Source organism: Tubulanus polymorphus, chromosome 7 (assembly GCF_964204645.1).
Source record: "Tubulanus polymorphus chromosome 7, tnTubPoly1.2, whole genome shotgun sequence".
Lineage (NCBI taxonomy): Eukaryota > Metazoa > Nemertea > Palaeonemertea > Tubulaniformes > Tubulanidae > Tubulanus > Tubulanus polymorphus.
In genome coordinates, this window is record NC_134031.1 from 19,722,281 (window position 1) to 19,745,089 (window position 22,809).

The following is a 22,809-nucleotide window of genomic DNA, read 5'->3' on the forward strand; positions in this document are numbered from 1 at the left end:
ACATTTTTGGTAGGATTAGCACATCAAATAAAATGAATAAATTATTTGAATATTTTCGACAATGTTTCTGTTCGAGGTAAATGCCAATAATTTAAATGAAACAGTTCAGTTGTAGATTAAAGGTGGGAGGTAAACTAGCCGATGGCACGGGTCGCCACGTTTACATACGGGTCGGCGTTTCAGTAAAATGTTTACGAGAAATAATCAAAAGTTTTTTCCAAAGATTCGTGAAGAAAAACTAGTTCTTATAACATTGATAGAATTATAAATGCATATTTCTAGTAAATTGAATGAAATTTTAATGATTTTATTTGGTTTTAGCATTAGTGATAACTTAATAAAAACTATCATCGTTTTACCACCGAGTTCTTGTTTTTGTTCAAACTTGATTGATAATCTCTTATCAAATTTTTCTAATATAACAAATAATCAATTTAGTAGTTCATTTGGTATTACTCAAACAAAAATTAATTCAATTGAATACCTTTTGATCGTATCGTTAATGAAATTGAGTAAGAGTTGATTAAAAATTATAAGTTTATCGAGATTAAGTTTGTTTACGGTTGCCATGCCAAGTTTGGGGACAAATTATAACCACATTGACTTAAAAAACCACCCAAACCCATTTTAACGCTGCAGTTTCGTGGTATGTACCTTTTCTTTCTGATAATTTACACATTTTAAAACACTGTAACGAGGTGATTTGTTCGAAATCAATGGAGTTTTTTTGTAATTATGATAAATGACAGTAAAAACAGGAGGGCACCTGTCAAAAAAGTGTCATCTGTCAAATTTTCATAATTTCAAATTTTGATTTCAAATTTAAACCCCATATCTGGCTCTGTCTGTGATGATGATTTTTATGGTTGTCTCCAGACTCTATGTACATTTCGTACTATCATATATATCAACTTTCAGGTCAAGTCTGAGGATTTCAAGGAAGGGAGTTTACATTTACAAGTAGGATTATCGTCTCATTTCAGTAACAGTCTGTGTCTGAATGAAAGTTTGATAGACGCGCGGACTCTGATGAAATATGAGTGTAAAAGGCATTCTGAAAACTGCTGATGGATTTTTCCAATTGGGTCCGAAGATAACAACAGTTGGACGTGAAGGCTGTGATCTTATAATACAGGTAAGGCCATCATTTCATTTTCCAGAAACAGACTTGAAGAAGGTCAAAAAGGTGAAATAGATATGCTAAACCCAATATCTTGGTGTAATTTAAGAAATATAATGTGTTTATTGTTTCCTTAAGAGTTCTCTCGACCCCTTACATGTACGCCTTTGATTGTTATATGGTAGTTTACGTATGATATTTTGTAGAGCGCTAGTGTGGAACCTCAACACGCTATCATTGAATTCAGCGATTCAGAAAACTGTTTCATTTTACAAGATTTGAACACATCGCAGGGAACATACGTCAACGATTGTCGAGTTCAAAACGCAGCCGTCCGATTGGCTCCCGCTGATATAGTCAGGTTCGGATATAATGGACAGCCGTATAGTTTACAGGTTGACAATATCTCAGTGGTGAGTTAATTAAGAGAAAATTCAAAGTGGAAAGAGAGAAGTCAGAGGAATAAGTAACCCCCAACCTAAACGGTGGACACTGACTCAGGGAATCAAAAAAAAATCTAGAGAAAAAAGGAATTCAATATTCTAACTGATTGTAGTTTACAGGTTGACAATATCTCAGTGGTGAGTTTTTTAAGAGAAAATTCAAAGTTGAAAGAGAGAAGTCAGAGGAATAAGTAACCCCCAACCTAGACATGGCGGTCACTGACTCAGGGAATCAGAAAAATCTAGAGAAAAAAGGAATTCAGATAATGTTAATGACCGTGTGTTTCTTTATCAATTCAATAATGAAAAATGAATGACTTGTAACATTTCAAACCTAGAAATTTCTCTGATTCACTGAATTTTGTGTAATCACATGGAAAACTCAGGGTATTTGTTACTGGACAGAAAGTGGCGGCACTGGATCTGGATTGTTATAGTTTTCTCTAGACTACGAACGTACATTTCATACAGTCAATATTCTAACTGATTGTAATTGTATTACAGCTGCCGTACCCTCCTGTTCAACAGCGTCCGGCGTGGACAGCACCGATCACTGTCCTCAACGATGACATCATCCGACCACCGCAACCGCTGCAACCTGTCTCGACACCGGCCAGTTTCCCGTTCCTGGCGACGGTGACGAATAGCGCGTACTCCACGCAACCTCGACCTCCGAGCGTTTCGATGAGATCTCGTCCGGTCAGCGCCGGGTCTCGCGGCAGTCCGAAAATGATGTCGCCGAACCTCGCACAACGAAGTAGGTATAAAACAGAAAAGTTTTCCCAGACCGAGGAGTTTAATGAATTCTCCATAGAACTAGTTGATTTCAATTCTTTTACTTCTTTAAGTGTCAAATTCTAACAAAGAACTGTAAAACTGGCTCATTTTGCTAGATTGTCTTAATGCCTTTTTGTTTGTGAATTTGTAGGTGTAACTGGTGCGTGGGTTTCAGCCCCTGTTTCTAGTAGTCAGCGTCCAGGAATCACTGTCATTTCTAATTCACCCAGTAATGAAATGATTCTCCTTCAAGAAAAGGTATGATAGCATTTTCTAGCTAAACTCTTCTCAGCGAAGATAATTCAAAAAACAAAATGACAAATTTCTATTTTTTTTTCTCAGGAGCAGAGGATTTTACAGCTAAATCAGGAGTTAAGTCGTTTGAACGCCGTTGAGAAAGACAGCCAACGAAAGGATCAAATTTTGGTGCAACTTCGCGACGAAGTCAACCAACTTCGTCAGTCTCAGAGTAACATGATGTCCGACCCGGATGTCACTCAGAAATTATTACAGCTTGAAAACGAAGTTTTAGCGAAGAAAGAAGAGGTGAATCAAGTTAAAGATCAGGTGAGATGCAGCACACTCTTCCTTGCTGATATATTACTGGGTTGATTTCTATGAAATCCCATCTTTAGTATAAGCTTACATTACCATATATATGACCATCACGTTACCATTTACATTTTAATCAATCTCAGTTAAAACTTTGATTCAGTTAAATCGAATGCAGAAATTATCGTCGAATCAACCAGCGGGTACGCTGCGACACGAACTGAACGAGAAACTCGTCGAAGTGAACAGCGTACGCACGCAACTCGAGCGAACTCGTAAAGATAAAGACATCACATCGGGACTCGTCACTCAAATGCAGCGCGACATGTCGAGTAAAGATTCCACGATCAGTCGGTTGACGCGCGAAATCGAAAATCTTAAACGCGACGGCCGAGAAAAAGACGTTCAATTGTCGGCTTTAACCGCAAAAGTACGTTCAAAATAGATCGATGAAGGGTGGTTGTTATCAATCAAAAACTGTTTATACGTTGCTTAACTTCTTAGTCAATTTACGATTGTATTTTATGTTCAAAATCTAACATGTTGGCCACTTACCGGTACCTGGAAAATCAGAGGTTTCAGATGAAAATCTAGCCCTAACTTGGATCCCGCTTTATGAAAAAGTCTACAAACCTTTTTTTGGTTTTCTTAATCCAGTTCGCTAGATTGAAAGAGAACAAACTAGCCCTCGACGAAATGGAAGCCAAAGATAAAGAGTTGACGAATCTACGACAGAAATTCAAGGCCGCCGAAAATTCCGTGCAAGAACAGAAAGAGCTGGTCTCTTCGCTGAAAGAAGAGCTGGAGAAAATCAAGGAGAATACGTCAAAAGATACGACGGTAAGTGAATGATTTAGAGACCTTGTTCTAAGTGAAATATCAGAGAGATTCAAGTCACGTGTAATTATGTTTCCCTGTTTGGAAATATTTGGGAATTTGAATGATTTTTCTCAACTCGGGAGATGTTTGGGAAATTCACATTTTACTCTTCGTGAAGCATAGTTCTGGGATTACAGTTGTAACTGCGAACCTGAAACGGAGTCAGTTTTTAGTAGGAAAACGTACGGGTTTGCAGTAAATTATTTGATGTATATGTTTTCAAACAGAATTTAAAGAAGATGACCGCTGAATTGGACCAGGTTAAAGCTCAATTACTCGACACACAACGATCGGAAAGACAAGTTCGTATCGACAATGAACAAACATCAAAACAAGTGAGTATCCTCTCTCTCTCTCTATCCTCTCTCTCCCTCTCCCTCCCTCTCTCTCATTCTCTCTCTCTCTCTCTCTCTCTCTCTCTCTCTCTCTCTCTCTCTCTCTCTCTCTCTCTCTCTCTCTCTCTCTCTCTCTCTTACACATGTGAAATCAATCTATATAGATACAGAAGCCTCTCTTCTTACTCTTGATTTGCACTTGATTTTGGTGAAGTAATGATTTTCAGCTATTCCTCGCCCCTGAATCAGACTACCAATCCAGAATAAATATTTTTTGCGATCTGATTATCTTTTTGGTGGTAGAAATTTCTGATTACTTCCAAATCTAAGATGGAAAATCCCACACTCAGAAAGAGTCTGAAAACTTTCGTTTAGATGACTATTAGGATACAGAAATAACGTTGAAAATAAATCATTCATTTAAGAAAATCTTTTCAGACTGTTGCGTCTTTCTGAGTGTGGAATTTTCTATGCAATTGTTACAACAACGACAGTATTTCACTAATGATTATTGGACTAGAGTTGGGGAAGATTTGATTTTGAATTTGTTTTCGGTTTTCCTCAGAAATCCTATCACCTTCTGTCTATTTCGTTTTGACACAGCAGTATACCCACCTATAATTCCCGGTGTATTGATTTTCACTATTGATTTGACCTTCACCTTTCTCCACACGTCGTCGTTTTCAGTTTGAATTGTTCCGAAAATCGATATTGCAGACGATATTTTCGATCAAAGGCACGAAAGTTCCCAAAAAACAAATCGACGACATTGAATTAGTGTCGCTACTACGCGACACATTAAACCAACTCGCCGGTCCGAGTGGGTCAACTTCCTGCGCTAATTGCAAGCAAAAAGCGTCCCAACGAGCGAAATAATCTTCAAGATATATTCTTTAAATCAGGGTACTTATGGGTTTTGATAAATGGGAATTCAAGACTGTGATAATTGTGATCGATTGATGAATGTGATGTCTTTGTTTAGTTTATGTTATGTAGTTAATTTATCTGTTTTTGAGTCGATAAGATACACAATACCCGTCGTGTAAGTTGAATTATGAGAGACAAAGTTCTTGAGTAAAAGGTTTATGTATTTGAGCGATGTTTAAGCTAAACACTATTAGACATCATCAGGTGTACTGAATCTGTATGTCTGATGATGGCTAATAGTCTTTAGCCGAAATATTCCTCAAATGTATTAACCTTTTACTCATGAACTTTACATCTTAAGCTTAATTATTGTGAGATTTTTCTTGTTTTCAATTTGAGATTATTGTTTTATTTTTTTTCTGTGTCAGTGACAATCAGGTCTCCTATTGTATTTATTACTTCTTAATGTTACATAGTATATTATTATATATCGGTAAGGTAGATACGCAATCATATGAATGTCGAATTATGAAGGCACTTCATCAGTGCAATATCTATAGCATATAAATTGCTTCCCCCTGAAGAGTTTATTAGTAATGGGATGCTTTGCCCCGATACGAATGGAAGAAATTCTGATTTTTAGTTTACTGTAGAGGATACTGTGGTTCAAATCTGTGATCAAATTTTCTTATCGAAATTAATCTCAAAGTTTGCATAGCGTAGACTCTGGTATAGACTAATACGGTATAGCATTCAGAATTATTGCAGTCTGAATAATCATTCTATAGAAAGATCAGTTTGATACAGTATGAAGTACATTGTATGAGGACGAACAGATGTTTCAATACTAGATAATAAGGTTCCGCTATCATCAGACCCTTCATCTTCAGTGACTATGATTTCAATAACCATTTACTTCTTTTTTAATCAGGGCCCAGGCCTGTGAATCTGTATACCGGTTTATTAAACAACATCCTTTAACATTCAAGAAATATCTTTGTGACTTCGAGCAATGACTCAAGAGTCCGGCGGTTAGGTGTGTGTATATATGTATTACCTATGAAACAGCTGTAGATAATGTGATTATGAATTTGATTAATAGTTATTACCTGCCTCTAAACCCCCTCTATTCATACCAGGTATCATTGATTTATTGTGCACATTCTCCATCAATTTCTACACTTATTTCCGCACACATTGTCTTACGCGCTCATACATTCCTGTGTGTTTAGTTTCAGTTAACAAATATTGCTTTTCAAAGACGTTTTCCGATCAATATCTTCCAAACTCAAATTCTGGCCAAATTGGTTTTACTGGTAGATCAACCAGTCATTGAATTTTGTGTAGATTTATAGCAGAAATAACTGATATTTAGTTGTCAAAAAATGTTACTTTATTACTACCAGATCCAGGGTTATTTTATTAGGACTTACTGTTCTTCATTTCGTTGATAACTGCATATGGGAGTCTTTATTGTAAATCACTTAATTACTCAACTCTAATATAATCACTTCTATCGTCCAAATTTAAATATTGTATTTTGAAGAAAAAAAGCGATTCTTTGTTGAAAATTAGATTTTGTAGTTATATAACTGTAATAAAGGCTCCCAATGTGTTTTTCAAAATTAAACTTTTTGTCTTATTCTATTTTGTGGCGGGACATTAGAAAAGGTGGCCTCAACAAATTACCTAGTCTCACATGTCTAGATACATGTATAATACTATTTGATAAATATAAGTCTCAATGGTATCTAGCAATATAGGATTTTATAAAAAATGCCATCTTTTTGAAATAAGTCTGTTCGGGTTTCATTGCGTGGAGAGATTTCTTCAGAAGAATTATATTCATGAAATTTATTGAAGGCAATATTCACTCAGTTCCTTTCAATGGCTCTTCTCAATAGAACATATCGTATGCAATATGCCACCAGAGGAAAATGCTCGCAGTAAGGTAAATGAGGCTTGAAGTTAGATATACAGGTAATCATAATGACAGTATTCATTCAGTTTCTATATGATTATTCTGAACATTAATATAGCATTCAGAACATGTAGAATCTGACAGCTGTGACATCACTACAGTACGACCCTTCAATGAATTCATTTTCAGCATTTTGATTGAAAATTATCCAACCACTTCATTCGTGTCATAACAGATGTTCCTCACTGATATAATGTACTGATCGAATATGATATTGAATGCACTGTGGCGTAAAAAACATGTTTTTTCGTCTTCGATTCCGAACAATATATTCATTATTTTCCATTAGTTTGATACTTTCCCCCCAGATGTCACTAATGACAACAGCTTTTAGAGTGGCGGCCACCCCTTTCATTTTTACATCCAGCCCTCTGATTGAAAATCATCCACCCGCTTATGAAATATCTTCTGCCCCTAGTGGATGTCGAGATTCAATCCATGTTCATAATTGCTTTGAAATATCTTGAACTAATGTGAAAAATAGAAGATTACACCTAAATAAAGCTAAGATTTTCTGTATTTTTTGGGGGGTGAAAGCCTTGGTACTTCAGCATCAACGATATCATACACTTAACAATGACTGCGACCCAAGCATATGGAAACTGCCACAATCTCAAAAATATTGTTAATTTCAGTCGGAAAGATTTCGAAATCGAGTGATCCAGGTGGCGTTCTCTACGCCGGGCGTGAAATACCCCGAGGACGAGATCAAAGACGACGAATTGTTGGAAACGCTGAAAAAGATGATCGACGAACGAACGGAGATGCATCGTAAAATGTTGGACATGAAAGAATCGTTGAAACAAGCGAATCACAGTAAAAAAGAACAAAATGATAAATTGAACAAACTGAAACATCATTTACACGAAGCGATGGTAAGTGAGGGTCGAATTAAAAAAACTGGATCCAGTTACAAAACCTGATCATAATCATACAGGAGTCAATATACAACCCAGGGGTCAGTTGCATAGTCATGGCTTAGACTTAAGACCAGTCTAAGACCAACTTAGTTCTATAGCCAATCTAAAATTAAGACCAGTTTTAAGATTTAAGACTACTTTTGCACCTAAGTCACGACTGTGCAACTGGCCCCTGAACGGTACCCTTTCAAACATTCAACATTGTAATGGGAAGATTATCGCATTTTGAAAATGTTCTGATAAAATGTCTGTTATCTGGCATTGTTAGTTTTTTCAACCAAAAATGTCCCTGGTGAAGTCCTGAACATGCGGAGTGTGGACGATCATAATTTAAAGGATGATGATGATTTATCACGTGTCTGAGGGGGGGGTTACGCTTGTATTAATTCTGACCCCCTTCAAAAAATCCAAGTGATGTCTAGTAACCTGCATAGATTCCAATTGCTGAAAGTGAAAGTTTAGTCATAATTTTGGCAAATGAAAATTTTAACTTTTTTGTGAAAGGGAGACATTGTACTCTAGATACTAACAGCACTCTTCATTCTTTACAGAAACGTTATCGTGAACACGGTCGTCTTTCGGAACAACTGAGGAAGGAGGTCAGCCTCCTTCAATCTCTGGCAACCGAGGAAAACGTGAGCCACGTGAAAAACGCAGTCGTTGATATTTTACAACACGAACTAACCTGGCAGCAGAATATCGAGGATGCTTTACAAAAATGTGGAGTCAATACAAAACTTTCTAATGATGGTAAAAAAAAATATTATTCGAAAATCTTGAAATAGAATTAAAAGTCTAGATTTGACAAAAATGTGGATAACGTCAATACAAAACTTTCTAATGATGGTTAAAAAAAATGATATTTGAAAAATCTTGAAATAGAATTAAAATTCTAGATTTGGCTTATATTTCATTATTCAATTTCAGAACCGGCCAAACACATATTGACTCTGTACAATACGTGGGAATCGGGAATTTCGGATACAACGAAATTAAAGAATCGTCTGGACGAGTTACAGAATATACACCAACAAGATTTAGACGCTCAAGCCGAACGGTTTAAACAAGAGATGAACGATAAAATCAAAGATGCCATCGAAAAAACTAAACTCGAAGGTGCAGCGTTTTCATATATTCAAATCCCCAAAAAAAACTATAAATTAGTTCGTAGATAATGGGGAAGTGCAGCACCAGCTCTTTCCCACCAGATGGCGTGATGAACACTCAATCTAGTGTATGACACGTGTTGTTCATAACTTAACTATATTTTGAGAAAAGTTTATGTTTTCTGTTGTTTTTTGATATTGTACCATGTTAGTCTCCCTCCATATACGATGGAAATGGTTGGAGTGTAAATAAATTCCTAATTCCTTGTCAGATTCAGTTCATTATCAATCAACTTGGAACTAAATCTTTAAGGTTCCCGAGTTCATACATTATTTCACGAACCACCAATACTTTTACAATGATTGTTATAGTTTTCATGAGAGAAAAGTTCATTCGTGACGTGTTTTTGGTTATGTTTATTTTCTTATCAGACGAAGAGAAATTGAACCAAGCCATCGACGAAATCCGTCAATTGGAAACGGAAAAACGTGAAAACGCGCTGGAAACGGAATTGAAGAAAATCACCGAACTGGAAGAGAGTTTGGAACAACTTCGCAGTTCTATAGCTAATAATGAATCGACGAAAGATGACAATAAACAACAAGCTATTGATGCGTTGGAGCAACTGAGCCATCTGAAAAAATCAGAGGTATGAAAATTTTTATTAGTAAGGTTTCCAAACTGGATTAGATACCACATACCTTTTATTCATCTCTATTTCTTTCTCGGAAGGACTGTGGAACTAGATCCAGATGAAAAAGAGTCAGGGAATAATAGTTGGAAATTTTGTAATAAAGCTAAAGATCGGGGAAATTTGCTAGATGACGCGTAAAATCAATGCTTGACATATTTGACTGTGTGGTTGAATTCTCAGCAGATCAGTCAGGGAAAACAACGTGCAAGTCAAATAAAAGTGGCCACCCTGATTATAATCTAATTTTTATTTTACCGCGACTGCGAGCAATTAGTTCTTGTCACCAGAACGAGTTTTGTCACCCAATAAATCTTTAATCGCTTTTCACCGTCGATTAGAGTCGTTACCATGACTTCAAATGATTCGAGTTAATTCAAACAAATAATCGACTTCTTTGATGTCAGTAAGGACCATCGAGCTCCGTGTGTTTATAGAAACAGTAGCCGGATAGTACTTTAGATTGTCATCTTTATGTTCTCTCGCGGTTGCTATGGGTAAACAATTCGATATTATTATCTATGGTAGGAATATGAGGTAGCTAGAGTAGACTTTGCTAGCCTCGGATCTTGCAGGATCAATTTCGTTTGAGGCAAGAAGATTCTGGGGCAGTGAACGATGAGTTGACATCATACGAATACGAGTATATTAATGAATTTTGATCTTTGATCTTTAGGGAGAGTTTGAAACATTTTTGATTTTTGATTTTTGATGAATAAAATTTCGCTTTTAACCCTTTAGATTTTGTATATACTGGTAGCAGGTTTTAAACTTATTATCTATTCTCCACGTCAGAGTTTACAAGCTATTCTACCATATCATTTTTAAGATTTTGTCCGGGGTATGCTATAATAACCTGAGGCAAGTACAGTCTACACTGTACGATACAACTTCAACTTATTCAAATTATCAACTTCTATGTTGTGATGGTATCGCAGGTGTCCTTGATAAGAATCTACGGCCATTTGCTCAAAAGTTGGCTGGAGTTGGCCAGTGGATAGTTAAGACATTGTGACAATTAAAAGTTCATTGTTACTATGGTATCTATCTGCTGGTTATCAACTTTTGAGCAACTTGCTCCTGATCTATTAAAGAAAACGTCTTATATTTTGCTTCTTCGATTCTAGGAAGAGCTGAAAGAGGAATTGAGCAATCTTAAAGTCGAACACGCCCAACAGGTGGAGGCACTGTCACTCGATAAAACGACGCTCGAGAAGAAATTTGAGAATGATTTATCGAGTTATAAAGAACAGATTAAACAACATTCAGTGACGATCTGCGCGATGGAAGAACGATTGAATAAAGTGATGAAAAAGAACAAAGATCATCAACAGGAAATCACGCAACTTAAACAGAAAAATAGTGGTAAGATCAATTAGAGAGATTAACCTAAATAATCATTCCCTTTCAGTCCCAGCTTTATTGAACAATGCCATACGATGATGAAAAAATCAGGGGCTGGTTTCTCAAAAGTCTAGAGTTAACTGGTGGACAAATACCATGGTTATGATCCAACTTGATTCGTCACTGCTATACTATTAATCGACTGGGGCCAGTTGCATAGTCATGGCTTACATTTAAGACCAGTTTAAGTCCAACTTAGTTCTGTTGCCAATCTAACAACTTAAGACCAAGCTGAAGATTTAAGACCATTTTTGGTCATGACTGTGCAACTGGCCCCTGGTTAACTCTTACAAACTTTTGAGCGACTGACCACTGTTCTTTTGAAAAAAGTCCCCTACACGCTACATGAAATATTTTCTAGAAGTTACACAAACATTTTTTGGATCAATTGATCCGCCATGATGACTTCTGGTTTTATAGGCTCCTAACTTCAACCCAGGGTCCGATTTCACAGTCATGGCTTAGATTTAAGACCTGTCTATGACCAACTTAGTCCTGTAGTCAATCTAACAACATAAGTCTGATGATTTAACAGGAACCAAAACTATATTGTTCTTCCCTAGAAAATAAGACTAAAACCCATTACATGTATATGAAACTTTTAGAAGATTGAAATGAAATTTATTCATCAAGAATTTTAAGCAAATGTTTGTATGCGCTGTTTTTATCTTTTAATCATTTCTCCCACGCCTGAGCGCATAAACGCAATTCTAACATTCTTCTCTAGAAGTTTTTACGTTCATTAAGTTTATTCATGATATTCATTGAAATGATGATTGCCCATTTCCAATTCGATTTATCACGACTACAATAATCATCTTTCTACGCGTATTTGCGTAAACTCGCTACGAGCATTGCGTCGTCGCATCAACGGTAACCATAGTGACAGTGACAACAAATAAAATAATTTTCGTCACAATATTACTGGGTTAGTCGGGCGTAATTAAAAAAGATATATATAATCAGTTTGAGCTGAGGGGTGTCAATTGATAGAGAATTAATACGGTTCAATGAACGTAATTTTATTGAACTGATTAGATATTTTTTGACGGCTCGAATGAGTTTTCTCGTCACCAGAGTTTTGTGAGGTTAATATTCCGATTGCGTTTGACGGAAATGACAGGTTGTTCTGATTTAGATGTCGGGAAGTTTCTTTTTTGACGGTTGGGAAGCTTTTTCAGTGAAATAGACGCGTATTTTATTGCTGTGCGGTAGAAACCAGTTCCACAGTTGTCATTTGATTGCAGTGTTACTGGTAATTACAAGGGGTCATTGATTTATTACGTACGCATTAGGGGAGGGGGGAGGGGTCAGTGCAATTGCGTACTGTAATGCTTAATGTATATGAAAAAATGGCCGATTATGCGTACAGAGGGGGAGGGGGGGTTGAAAAATTCAAATTTTATGCGTACGTAATAAATGAATGATCCCCAATAAACCTTACTCAGTACCTGTCAACTCAGTAAACGGCTCAAGTTCAGGAATTTCATTTGAAATAGTTACAGTTCCAAAACAACCAGTTGGAAAGAGGCAGAGTTTCACTGTAATTAAAGTCTACAGTCAAATCAATCGAAGAACTGTGGATAAACGAGGCATGATTTGATCAGGATCATGCTTCACAATAATAACTAATACGTGGTGCAAATCGGTTGAGCTTTTTGCTCTAGTTACACGCGATCTGGAAAACTGAACCTTCGATCGTTTGTTATGATCCGAGTTGAATCGGTTGTCAACGTCGATTAAAAACGCGAGATCGAGAGAGCACGCGCGCACGGTGGCGGCGCGGAAATAGAACATAACGCTGTGTCAGTGCATGATCGCACAATTCACTGCGAGATTATGTTAGAAAAATACGCGTTGAAAACTGGTTTTTAGCTCTTTGTGACTGCGTGGTGAAATTCCCCTCGGGGAAGCAAAAATCAGCCACCAATAAGTTATTCTCTCGACAAACATTACATATGTATTTTTCTAACCGGAGGTTGTATAGAGTATTGTATACGACTCCCCGGGATATTACTGTCACCTGTACCTCACATTTCAAACTTTCCACGTAATTAACCTATTTTTTGATTCGGGTAACGGAATGTGTGAACACGAAATTCTGTGTAGATATTTGGAAGAAAGGAACAGGGTTTATTTGATATTTCTCAATCTGGAACTGCCCTTACCTGCAATAGAGGAAATGAGAAATATACTTTATTTCAAACAAAAACTCTTAAAAATCCTTCTTGCTAATCGGTGTTTAATGTCACTCATCAAAATCTGCTCATTCCTTTGGTATATTATTGTGCGCAGTCAAATGAAAACTCCACCTTTTGCAGCCCTGCATATATTCCACTGTGATAAATTCTGTGTAGTTCAAACATTTTTCCCACATAATTTCAACATGAAAATTATGACCAGTATAAAAGAACGTAAAGAACAAAGAACATAAAGAAAGTAAATACATGATAGTTTTTATAGCTCTGTTTTATATGCGAGTTTGATTAGAACGAGGAATCGGTACCTAATCATAAAACAAATTAACATTTTTGTACCTTACTATAATTGAAAAGACCTAAAAATGAAATTCGGCCAATTAGGATTTCAGTGTGGAAGTAATGATACTTATTGCTGCATTGGTTCACCGAGACCTGTTCTCATTCATTGCGTGTGCTTTTATTCGAAGCGAAACGACGAAAATGGATCTCTATTCAGAAACCGAATTTCGAATATGAGACCCTAAACGTAATATTTGAATAACACCTGTTGATTGGATTAGACCCTGTGTCTTCAATAATAAATCATTCTATATTTATATATGTATAAAGTACACGTTTGTTGTAGAGTATTTTGTCTGGCCTAGTTTTGCTGTATTCATCGTCGTCGATAGGTTTTTGTTCGGGGAATTGAATCGAATGCGAGATCGGAAGTTTTTTCATGATTTGACGACAGCGCGGCACTCGCTACCCGTGAACGCTGTTGTGTCACCGGTTTGTTGACGACCGTGGATCAGCGTTCATTCTGTCACCAACACTCACAGAACGAGTCATACTCTGCGACCGTCGATAAATCTTCATTGCTCTGTTGTTCTGATGCTCATCGTAGTTGTTTGAAAGTGATAAATCACGGGAAATGTTGTTTCAACTCGACTGCTGATTATCGAGGGGTCTTTGTCGGAGTTTATTGACTTTGGATCTCGCGCGTTCACAAGATTTCAAACGTCTTCGTCGGGATTAAATCTTTTCGAAAGAATAATGGAGTTTTAATTCGCGCGGAATAGCGCCCGGAATGATAATTGATGGTTAGATTTTCGGATCATTCAAATTGAAGAAAATTATCCGTCGAAATGATGAAAATGGAATTCACCGAGTTTTTGACGTTACCGAGTGTGAAATTGAAACATTTAAAGCCGAACTCGAAGGGTCCTCCGCCGTTGTTTGTGTCCAGCTCCGCGGCATCGGTTTCTACATCAGAGGCGACGACAAAATCAGAAAATCTCGAGACCAAATCGGAGAATTTCGATTCAGAATGGCAGCAACAACCGAACGAAGTCGCCGTCGATAGTGATGATAGGGAATTGAGTGTGAATAGTTTCGGCAGGAATTGGTTGGCAAAATCGGAAAATTTCGCGCAGCAGAATTCTGGGGAAATCACTGGATTTAGGTTGACCGGTTACGAGCATCCTAATCGAACAATTCGACCGATGAGAGTTCATCATTATCGAGAACAGTTTAACATCGATGACAATCAAACGACTGAACAATCAACAAACCCCCCTCCACCTTCTCCTGTCACGCAGAACGGCAATGGTTTGATATCTGAGAATTTTGAACTCGGTGCCGTTCTCGTCAGCCGTTTAACATACGAGGAACCCCAACCCATAGAACCGCAAGGTAAAATCGGCTCAAATATTCATATCATATTCTTCAAAAGTTCATATCCTCGTCATCCGTCACAAATTCTGACCATCTTTACTTTGCTCATTGACACAAAATTGTTCTCAAATTTGCAATTAAATAAACATTTGCTACTTAATTTGTTCAAATGGTCCAGAGAATTGAAGCTGAACCTATTTGTGAAACTAACTTGAAGATGGATAGATTCACATTAGTCTAGTATCTTCCCTAATGCTGTAGGGGACCGTAACTACGTCTGGTATTCAGACATGTTGAGGTATAGTTGATAAATGTGTCAGTGTTTTGTGTCATCGTGCTGCCCTCGTTTCATTCAGTAATTGAGAAATTTATTTCTGTTGATTGGAAAATGTCACAATGAACCGGTCGGGCGACTGCTTGTTACGATGATGCGTTTTAAGGTTACCATGACAGCTCTTTCTACAACGGCTCAGTTTTGTTACTGTTACTGCGTGGACACACTTCTAGAATTATCTAAATTGTCTCTTACAAAAAATACCTAAGATATATTACGTATTTTTTCTATGAAAGCTCTATGTATTTTTGTCATGAAGCTAATGAAGCTATGATTATGAGGACCAGGGAGATGGCTCGCCCATTATATTCACATACTGGTTAACATTAAACATCCTTGTACAGTAGAACCTACATTTGAGGTCGGGATTAAAAGTCATTTTCTCACATACTAATGAAGAAATGAACTGCAGATATTGTCCCAGTTTAGAGAAAATTCCGGATTAAGCCGATGGGGATTAAGAGAGTTTGACTGTAGTAATTTTACCAGATTGTATAGACGTGTTGCCTTAAGATATCTGTGAAACTATAGTGAATACAAATGAATATTTAAAGATCTAACCTGTTGGGTGGTCAGTCATTCATTCATTGCATCTACAGTCAATATTCAGTAATCTTCATTTACTTTGTGAATTATTCATTACAAGGATGATTCGATATGTCTCCTTATTGACTTAGTAATAGATGTTACATGATGCATTGTCAATTACTAATGTATTAAGAGTTAATTTCACAAGTTTCTCTGACATGTTGTATGCGTACCCGGTATATATCACTTGTGTATATTCGTCCTACTAGCGGTGAACAATGATTGATATGCATTTTATAGTTTAATTAAGTTTCCCTAGATCACATTCCCTTTCATTGTGAACCTGCAGATCGTTTTGCAAACTAACGGAATATATTTGTTTTCCGGGTTTCGTATTTGCGAATAGACGGAACGCAGTATAAAGATTTGTAATTCGAAATTTAATTAGAATATCTTTCATTCGTTATTTTATAGAGCTGAAGAACAAACCATCGCCGAAACAAAAAGAACCACCGAAAGAACCACCCCCAAAACCGCAAGTTATCGTCGCTCAACCGCCACAAGATATCCTAGCGATGGAACAGCTTATAGTCGTTTTACGGTGAGTTGGAATTGAAATTTTCAAAAAAATTTTATTAAGTTTTAATAGCATTTTCACGAACATTATCAACGTACATTGCCTTTCATCTTTTGCTTAAGCTGACAACTTAATTGAGTTTGACATTTTCCCATGAACACATTTTTAATTGTACTAAAGCATAAAAACCTCTTTACTTCGGTCAACAAACACTTATTTCATGGTCTTACAAAGACCTTAATATCTACTTCAATAAGTCTAATCCTCACTAAGGAGATAATAGCTGTTTTGTGGTGGAATATAATACAAGGCCACTTTCAATAAACATATTTCAGGATTTTATTTTCTTTGAACTGAGCGTCAATGTGTGTCACAAACAGTTCTGAAATTGAAACTGTCAATTTTGAATGAATGATATTTGCGTCTATTTTACTGGCTGTAAATAAGAATTTTCAATTCTTACGTCAGTCTCAAACCAAAAACTAATGAATTTCCTGTTCATACTTTGTTTAGTCGCGAGAATGTGGATTTGAAGAAGCAATTTAAAGAACAACAGGCTGTGATATTGGGATTACGGAAAGATTTGACGGGTGCCTCGGCAAGACTCACAGACATGACAGGTAAAATGTGTACCGTAGATAATCACTGAAATATTAGGGTTAGGATATTAAAAACCAGTTGTGAATTCAAGGCTCAAATTTAAGCCTGTCTTGCAGTTGATCTACAGGGGCCAGTTGCACAGTTGTGACCTAAGTTCAAAAGTGGTCTTAAATCTTAAGACTGGTCTTAAGTTGTTAGATTGGCTATAGAACTAAGTTGGTCTTAGACTGGTCTTAAGTCTAAGCCATGACTATGCAACCGGGCCTAGCTGATCGAATAACATACACTGAATTTGAGATTTAAGACCATTATTTGACTGAGGTCACGACTCTGCTACAAAGGTCCATCTTTTAAACCTGTATTCAGACGATGAATAGCATTTGATTTATTTTGAAGGTGAACTGAGTGAAGCCCAGAAACAAGAACTTGAAAAGAACAAAGTTACAATTCGTCAACAGCAAAAGGATCTGGTTGAACTACGACAACAGTTGGCTAAAGTTTCTCAAATAGTTGATAACATCACCGGTGAAGTGAAGGCCAAAGAGGCTGAAATTAGGTAGGAAACACATAATTAATTGGTGAAGTCAACCGGGGGTTTCTTTTCTATTTTTCATTTCTTGTCAAAATTTACGATTTCCAGCAAATATAAAGCGATATTGACGAAGTTTAAAAATTCGGAGAACGAAAAAGAAGACTTGATCAAAAACCTGGAAACGAAGCTGACGTCAACGGAAGACGAGAAGAATAAACAGTTGGCCGTTTTAGAGAAAGAAGGACGAATAACGTCGGAAATGACGGCGATGGGAGCTCAATGTCGCGGTGAACGTCACGAGCAGGTTATATCCAGACAACGCGACGCTTTAGTAGAATTACGATCGCGTATTAAACAACTAGAACAATCTAGACCTCTGCGTAAGTTGAAAATATTGTCGTATATTGTGTATTCTGAAAATTGAAAATAATAGACCCAGTTCCACTGTTCAGGTATTTGACTCTAGGGGAAATGAACTGAATGGAATCAATTATTTTATGTGGTTGATTTTGATTGAGAATTGTGGAACTGGTTCCTGAACCCTGGGTCTGGTCATTTTACAGTCATTGTTTATGATGATAGAAGAATACTATGATAGCTGTTATACTGGTATCTCTAGAATTATTCATTTCTATTGATTTATTTCCCATTATTTAGCGGACATACAAATGATGCAAAGAGAAATTTCGAATTTACAATTAAATCAGTTAAATTTCGGAACCACATTGGCAGGCTTCAATAACGACAGCCGAATTTGTACAGGCAGGAAATGTTAGAAGATTTCAGCATGTGATGATATTAGATTAATCATTTTGTTTGCGAACACAGCTTGAAAAATCCGATTTATAGCGTGGCATTAATTTATGATGATGATGATGTATGTAATCTACGAAGCACACATTTATTCGAAGCATGATTTAGATTCTGCTATATTCTTTATTTATGCATGATCATATTTTATTACCACTACAAATTACTGCATATATTATTCCCGGTATTCAGTGATTGTTATTTGATGTTATATGTTTTCAGTTCCGAACCACGACCAGGCGCTACAACAAGTGATATTATTAAAGAAAGAACTGGCGGAACATCGCGCTCAACAGGCTTTAGCCGAGGCTACCGGACATTCTGCATTAGATAACGCTATAAATGGAGCGCGCGGTAAGATGACTCCGCAGGCCGCGTCGGCTGAAGTAGAGGTAGAGAAGAGCGCTCATAGAGAAACATTAGACACGCTGGAAGAAAGTGAAAAGTCTGTGAGTATCATCGACAATCTGGGATTTCTGCCTATTCAAATATGTCGATTTTTGCTTTGATCAGAAGTGAATTTTCTATTTAGCAATTTCATCAGTGACCTCAGTTACAGGTTGATGTATCTTATACTTTACAAAAAGCTATAAGATTTGAAAGCATTTTCATATTTTCTACATCGTGTCAAATAGTACTTATTAGGTAAACTAGATTATTTGAGGCATGATCTTTCGCTGCTAGTGTATAGTACCTTTATCAGTTGACTCATTCATCTAATGAAGCTGCTATTGACTAGTAGCGAAACCTCGTGCCTCATGTAATCTAGTTAACCTATAGAGTTCTATTTGTGTCGTACTTATTCCACACCAGGTTATCACGCGACTCATCTATGAATCTTCTCATATTTTCTAGTACATGGTGCTATTGCGAGCGATGGCGAGTTGTCTGGAACTCGAGGAAATCTACGGCCTACGATCAATGGCTCACATACCGCGAGATGAACGAGACAAACTCTCCGAGGAACGGGAAAAATGTTGCGAAATGTTAGCCAACCGAATCAAAGCTCTTAAAGATCGACTTTCACGAAAGGAAGACCTATTACAAGGCTACGAAACTGACTTAGCAAAACTAAGGTATGACCTCACGTCTAACTTTTGGAAGCTTAATAAAGATCTTACCAGAAATTTCATTTGCTTGTTTTTGTCGATGATGGTTCATTATTTACCTTTTCTATTTCACAGACAAGCAGAAGAATTGGCCAATAGAAAACATGTTCAAGTAGAGAGCTTAGCTGTAAGTTATCAGGCCTTAAAATATATCCCTAAACCTTTCATATCATTCTCAATGCCGTTATTATTATTGCCATTTTGGCACCCAATTCAGCATTAGACACTGCACTAAAGCTCTTACAACAATGCTATTGATTATTAAATCAGATTTTGTCGATTAAAACACTGGGACCCAGTTCCACAGTTGTGAATTAAGATTTGACTCAAGAGTTAACTCATTGGGAATGAACTAATTTTCACTCAGAGTTAACACTAACTCACGTCTGTGGAACCGGACCCAGTATATTAAATTCAGAATTTAACTCGATAATGTCTGTGTAAAAGGATAAATCTTCTGGGTAGTTGAAAAACGTTCAAAATGGCCAAATCATTGCCACGTATGATAGTTACAAATTGTTGTTTTTGCAGACTGATGTTCGTAGTCGAACGGAGGAAGCTCAATATCTTCGCGAGTCGTTACATCGCACGAGAGATCAACTAGAACAAGAGAAACGATTAAACAGTGCAATTAAACAACGTAAAGGTTTACAATTAGCCGATACTATCGACACAAACAGATCGAAACAATATCCTAAACATCAGTGTCCTGTCGAAGACATACACGCCAAGGTAATTCTTAATTTATCAATAATAATAATAATAATGAAATGTTTCTTATATAGGGCTAAATCCAGCCAGGCTGCTCAGAGCGCTTTACATTTTTGGGTATCATTACCCCGGCCAATTTTAAACTCTAACATGTATCAGTCATCTCTCCCTGGGGAGAAGTAACACCGAGCTGCTAACAAACGCTCAGGAGTCATCTATCAGGCCAGGTACCTATTTACTCCTGGGTGGAGAGAGGCAATGAGGATAAGTGTCTTGCCCGAGGACACTACGGCAATGTAAGGGTTCGAACCCACGACCTGGCTTCCCAGAGCCACAACCGCTCGGCCACAACCGCTCCCACTAGATCAATAGATTCATATTGATACCTATGCATATTTTGTAACCATAATTGCAAAGTTGTAGCTCATGACATGTTCTATAATCCTTGATAGTTCATAACGTTTTAAACATTCCGTTTCAGGCCTCTGCGCGAAAGAAAGCGGCGAAAGAGAAACTAAAACGCAAAGACTACGAAATCAAAACTCTTAAAAGCGAATTAACGGAGAAAGAACGAGATTTATGTAAAACGACTTCGCGTTTAGTGAATCTAGAAACAACGATGGTACGTCGGAAAAAATCATCGCTCGATCGATGTACGACGCCCTGAGACGAATTCGAGATAATAATTTGATTTCTTTTTCAAAATTATGAAATTTCAGGGAATGAATCCTGACAACGAATTTGCATGATCTGTCTGTCTGTTGCACACTTGACTATATGGTAATCACTGTGATAAACTGAAGGGCACCACCACACCAAACCAGGAAGAGAAGGAAAAATCAGGCCACACTCACTCACATATGCACAGCACTACCGGTACATGCAGTTCATGAAGATTCCATGTCATCTTTTCTAATAATGGTAAAATGGATGTTTTAAGTGGCACTGATTGATTATTGTTGTTGCATTGCATGGAGCAGCAAATGTTACCAATTTCAAATCATTGGTGGATAGATTGAAGTATATTTGAAATCTCTCGTGGCCTTCATTAGTTCTTATCTTAGAATGTTCTTCCTCTAGACTTCCTCGTATAGAATATGAATCTCATTTCTGCGTTCAAGCTGCCTCAAAAAACTGCAACTAAGAGTTATGCTACTTTAGCGCATGCATCATTAAGTGATTACTTAATGTCAAATTTTAAAACGTTGATATTGATAAAAGGTTTGCCAAAAAATACAGGGTAAACGCTTATTTATTGGACCTATATTTTGCACATCCCAAAAAGATGGATTTGATGTATAGGCAAATGAGAGCCTGTGTAGTAATTTATATTGTACTAGTTCGCGTAGTGTTAGATAAATGCATAAAATTTTGCACCTTCAATCATTCCGAATAAAGATAATCATACTCATAATTCTTATCCAACATTCCATCCAGCTGTCAGTTTAACGGCCAGGTTTAGAATGAAAGACTGTTCTAAGTTCGTTTTGAACCGATAACCATTTCTGTATCTTTCAATTTGAGTCGTTAACTGGACTCAGTATTCGAAAAAAAATAAATCGAAGAATCTTATCATTGTTTTTGTAAATGGAAAATTATATATTTTTACCGAATCATGTGATAAATATTTTAGCGCATGCAAAAGCATTTTCGAACGGATTTTATTGTTATATACATTGTGTAACGATTCAATTTGATCAATTTAAAAGTAATTTATCTTGAAGTAAACTTTAATTGATATAATTTAATTGCTTAGTTCTTAATAGTGTAATGGTATGTTATTAAACTATGATATTTGTATTGGTTATTGTCAGTGATCATATCCGATATTTGAATTATTACTATTGATATTTTTTAAACTGACAAATAAAATTTTCTAAGATATTAAGACTGAGTTTTCGTCTTAAATTTTTTGAGAACTGGTCAGAGGATGACAGGATTAAAACCCACGTGAAAACTGATTAGAGGACATGACGACACTGTCGTATTGGACGTCAGGCTCGCGGCGTTAACTGAAGTGAAACGTCACAGTCGACTGCTAGTATGACGCGCTGTGACGACTGCGCGTGACGTTTGTTCATTCAAGAAGAAACGCCTGTAAGACAACTAGAACTGACAACGAAAATACACGTCGCTTTAGAAGCACTGTCCAATGAGGAAACTCACTCAGAGTTGTAGCTTTTTAAATCCTTTCATTTAAGAAAACAATCATATATTTTACTACTAAGATATAAAAGAAACAAGAAAACTGACTTGAAAGTCAATTGACGCCTTGAGAAAAATAACACATTTATTGCTTATTTTCTACAAAAAATGATTTAGTATAAATCAGACAATATCATGGATCAATTCAGTTTGGATTCGAATACATCGATAGTTGAATAGAATTGACCGGCAACCAGTCTAGCCCCGATGTATTGATGACTTAATGCATATCCTCTCAAAAATAATTATCAAAATCTATCAAAAATGAAATAAAAGTTATATAAAATATATATATTGGATTACAAAATAAACGCCAAAGTTCACAATTGCAATTATTATTTTGAAACACTAATATCGATGACGTAGTGGACACTGACTCACACAGAAACTCCCACTTAATTACGTAAACATTATTGTAACGGTTTTTACGGCATTAAAAACTTACACACTCAATGGCTGTTAGATGTTAC

The 22,809-nt window shown here is 36.7% G+C and overlaps 1 protein-coding gene across 3 annotated transcripts; it reads left to right on the forward strand.

Moving 5' to 3' along the window:
• Nucleotides 1–569: 569 nt before the first annotated feature.
• On the forward strand, nucleotides 570–21,946 carry LOC141908523 (forkhead-associated domain-containing protein 1-like). Of its 3 annotated transcripts, none has more exons than XM_074798617.1 (24): nucleotides 570–646; nucleotides 984–1,135; nucleotides 1,327–1,533; nucleotides 2,068–2,320; nucleotides 2,492–2,598; nucleotides 2,683–2,907; nucleotides 3,056–3,322; nucleotides 3,550–3,732; nucleotides 3,999–4,106; nucleotides 7,590–7,829; nucleotides 8,426–8,624; nucleotides 8,802–8,990; nucleotides 9,413–9,630; nucleotides 10,800–11,037; nucleotides 16,270–16,396; nucleotides 16,886–16,992; nucleotides 17,369–17,528; nucleotides 17,613–17,884; nucleotides 18,537–18,763; nucleotides 19,170–19,390; nucleotides 19,499–19,550; nucleotides 19,955–20,155; nucleotides 20,616–20,756; nucleotides 20,854–21,946. In XM_074798617.1, exons 2-24 carry the CDS (start codon nucleotides 1,037–1,039, stop codon nucleotides 20,881–20,883), a joined length of 4,071 nt encoding a protein of 1,356 aa, XP_074654718.1. In that variant the 5' UTR covers nucleotides 570–646; nucleotides 984–1,036; the 3' UTR covers nucleotides 20,884–21,946. The 3 variants fall into 3 exon arrangements, with proteins under 3 accessions (XP_074654718.1, XP_074654719.1, XP_074654720.1); XM_074798618.1 differs by having other exon boundaries at nucleotides 583–646; nucleotides 919–1,135; XM_074798619.1 differs by lacking the exons at nucleotides 570–646; nucleotides 984–1,135; nucleotides 1,327–1,533 and adding an exon at nucleotides 1,633–1,701.
• The last annotated feature ends 863 nt before the right edge of the window (nucleotides 21,947–22,809 follow it).

Coding starts and splice junctions, on each gene's coding strand:
- LOC141908523 (XM_074798617.1), top strand. CDS start 1,037: ATGAGTGTAAAAGGCATTCTGAAAACTGCTGATGGATTTTTCCAATTG. Junction 2,599..2,682: donor TGATTCTCCTTCAAGAAAAG/GTATGATAGCAT, acceptor TTTTTTTCTCAG/GAGCAGAGGATTTTACAGCT. Junction 19,551..19,954: donor TTCAAGTAGAGAGCTTAGCT/GTAAGTTATCAG, acceptor TTGTTTTTGCAG/ACTGATGTTCGTAGTCGAAC.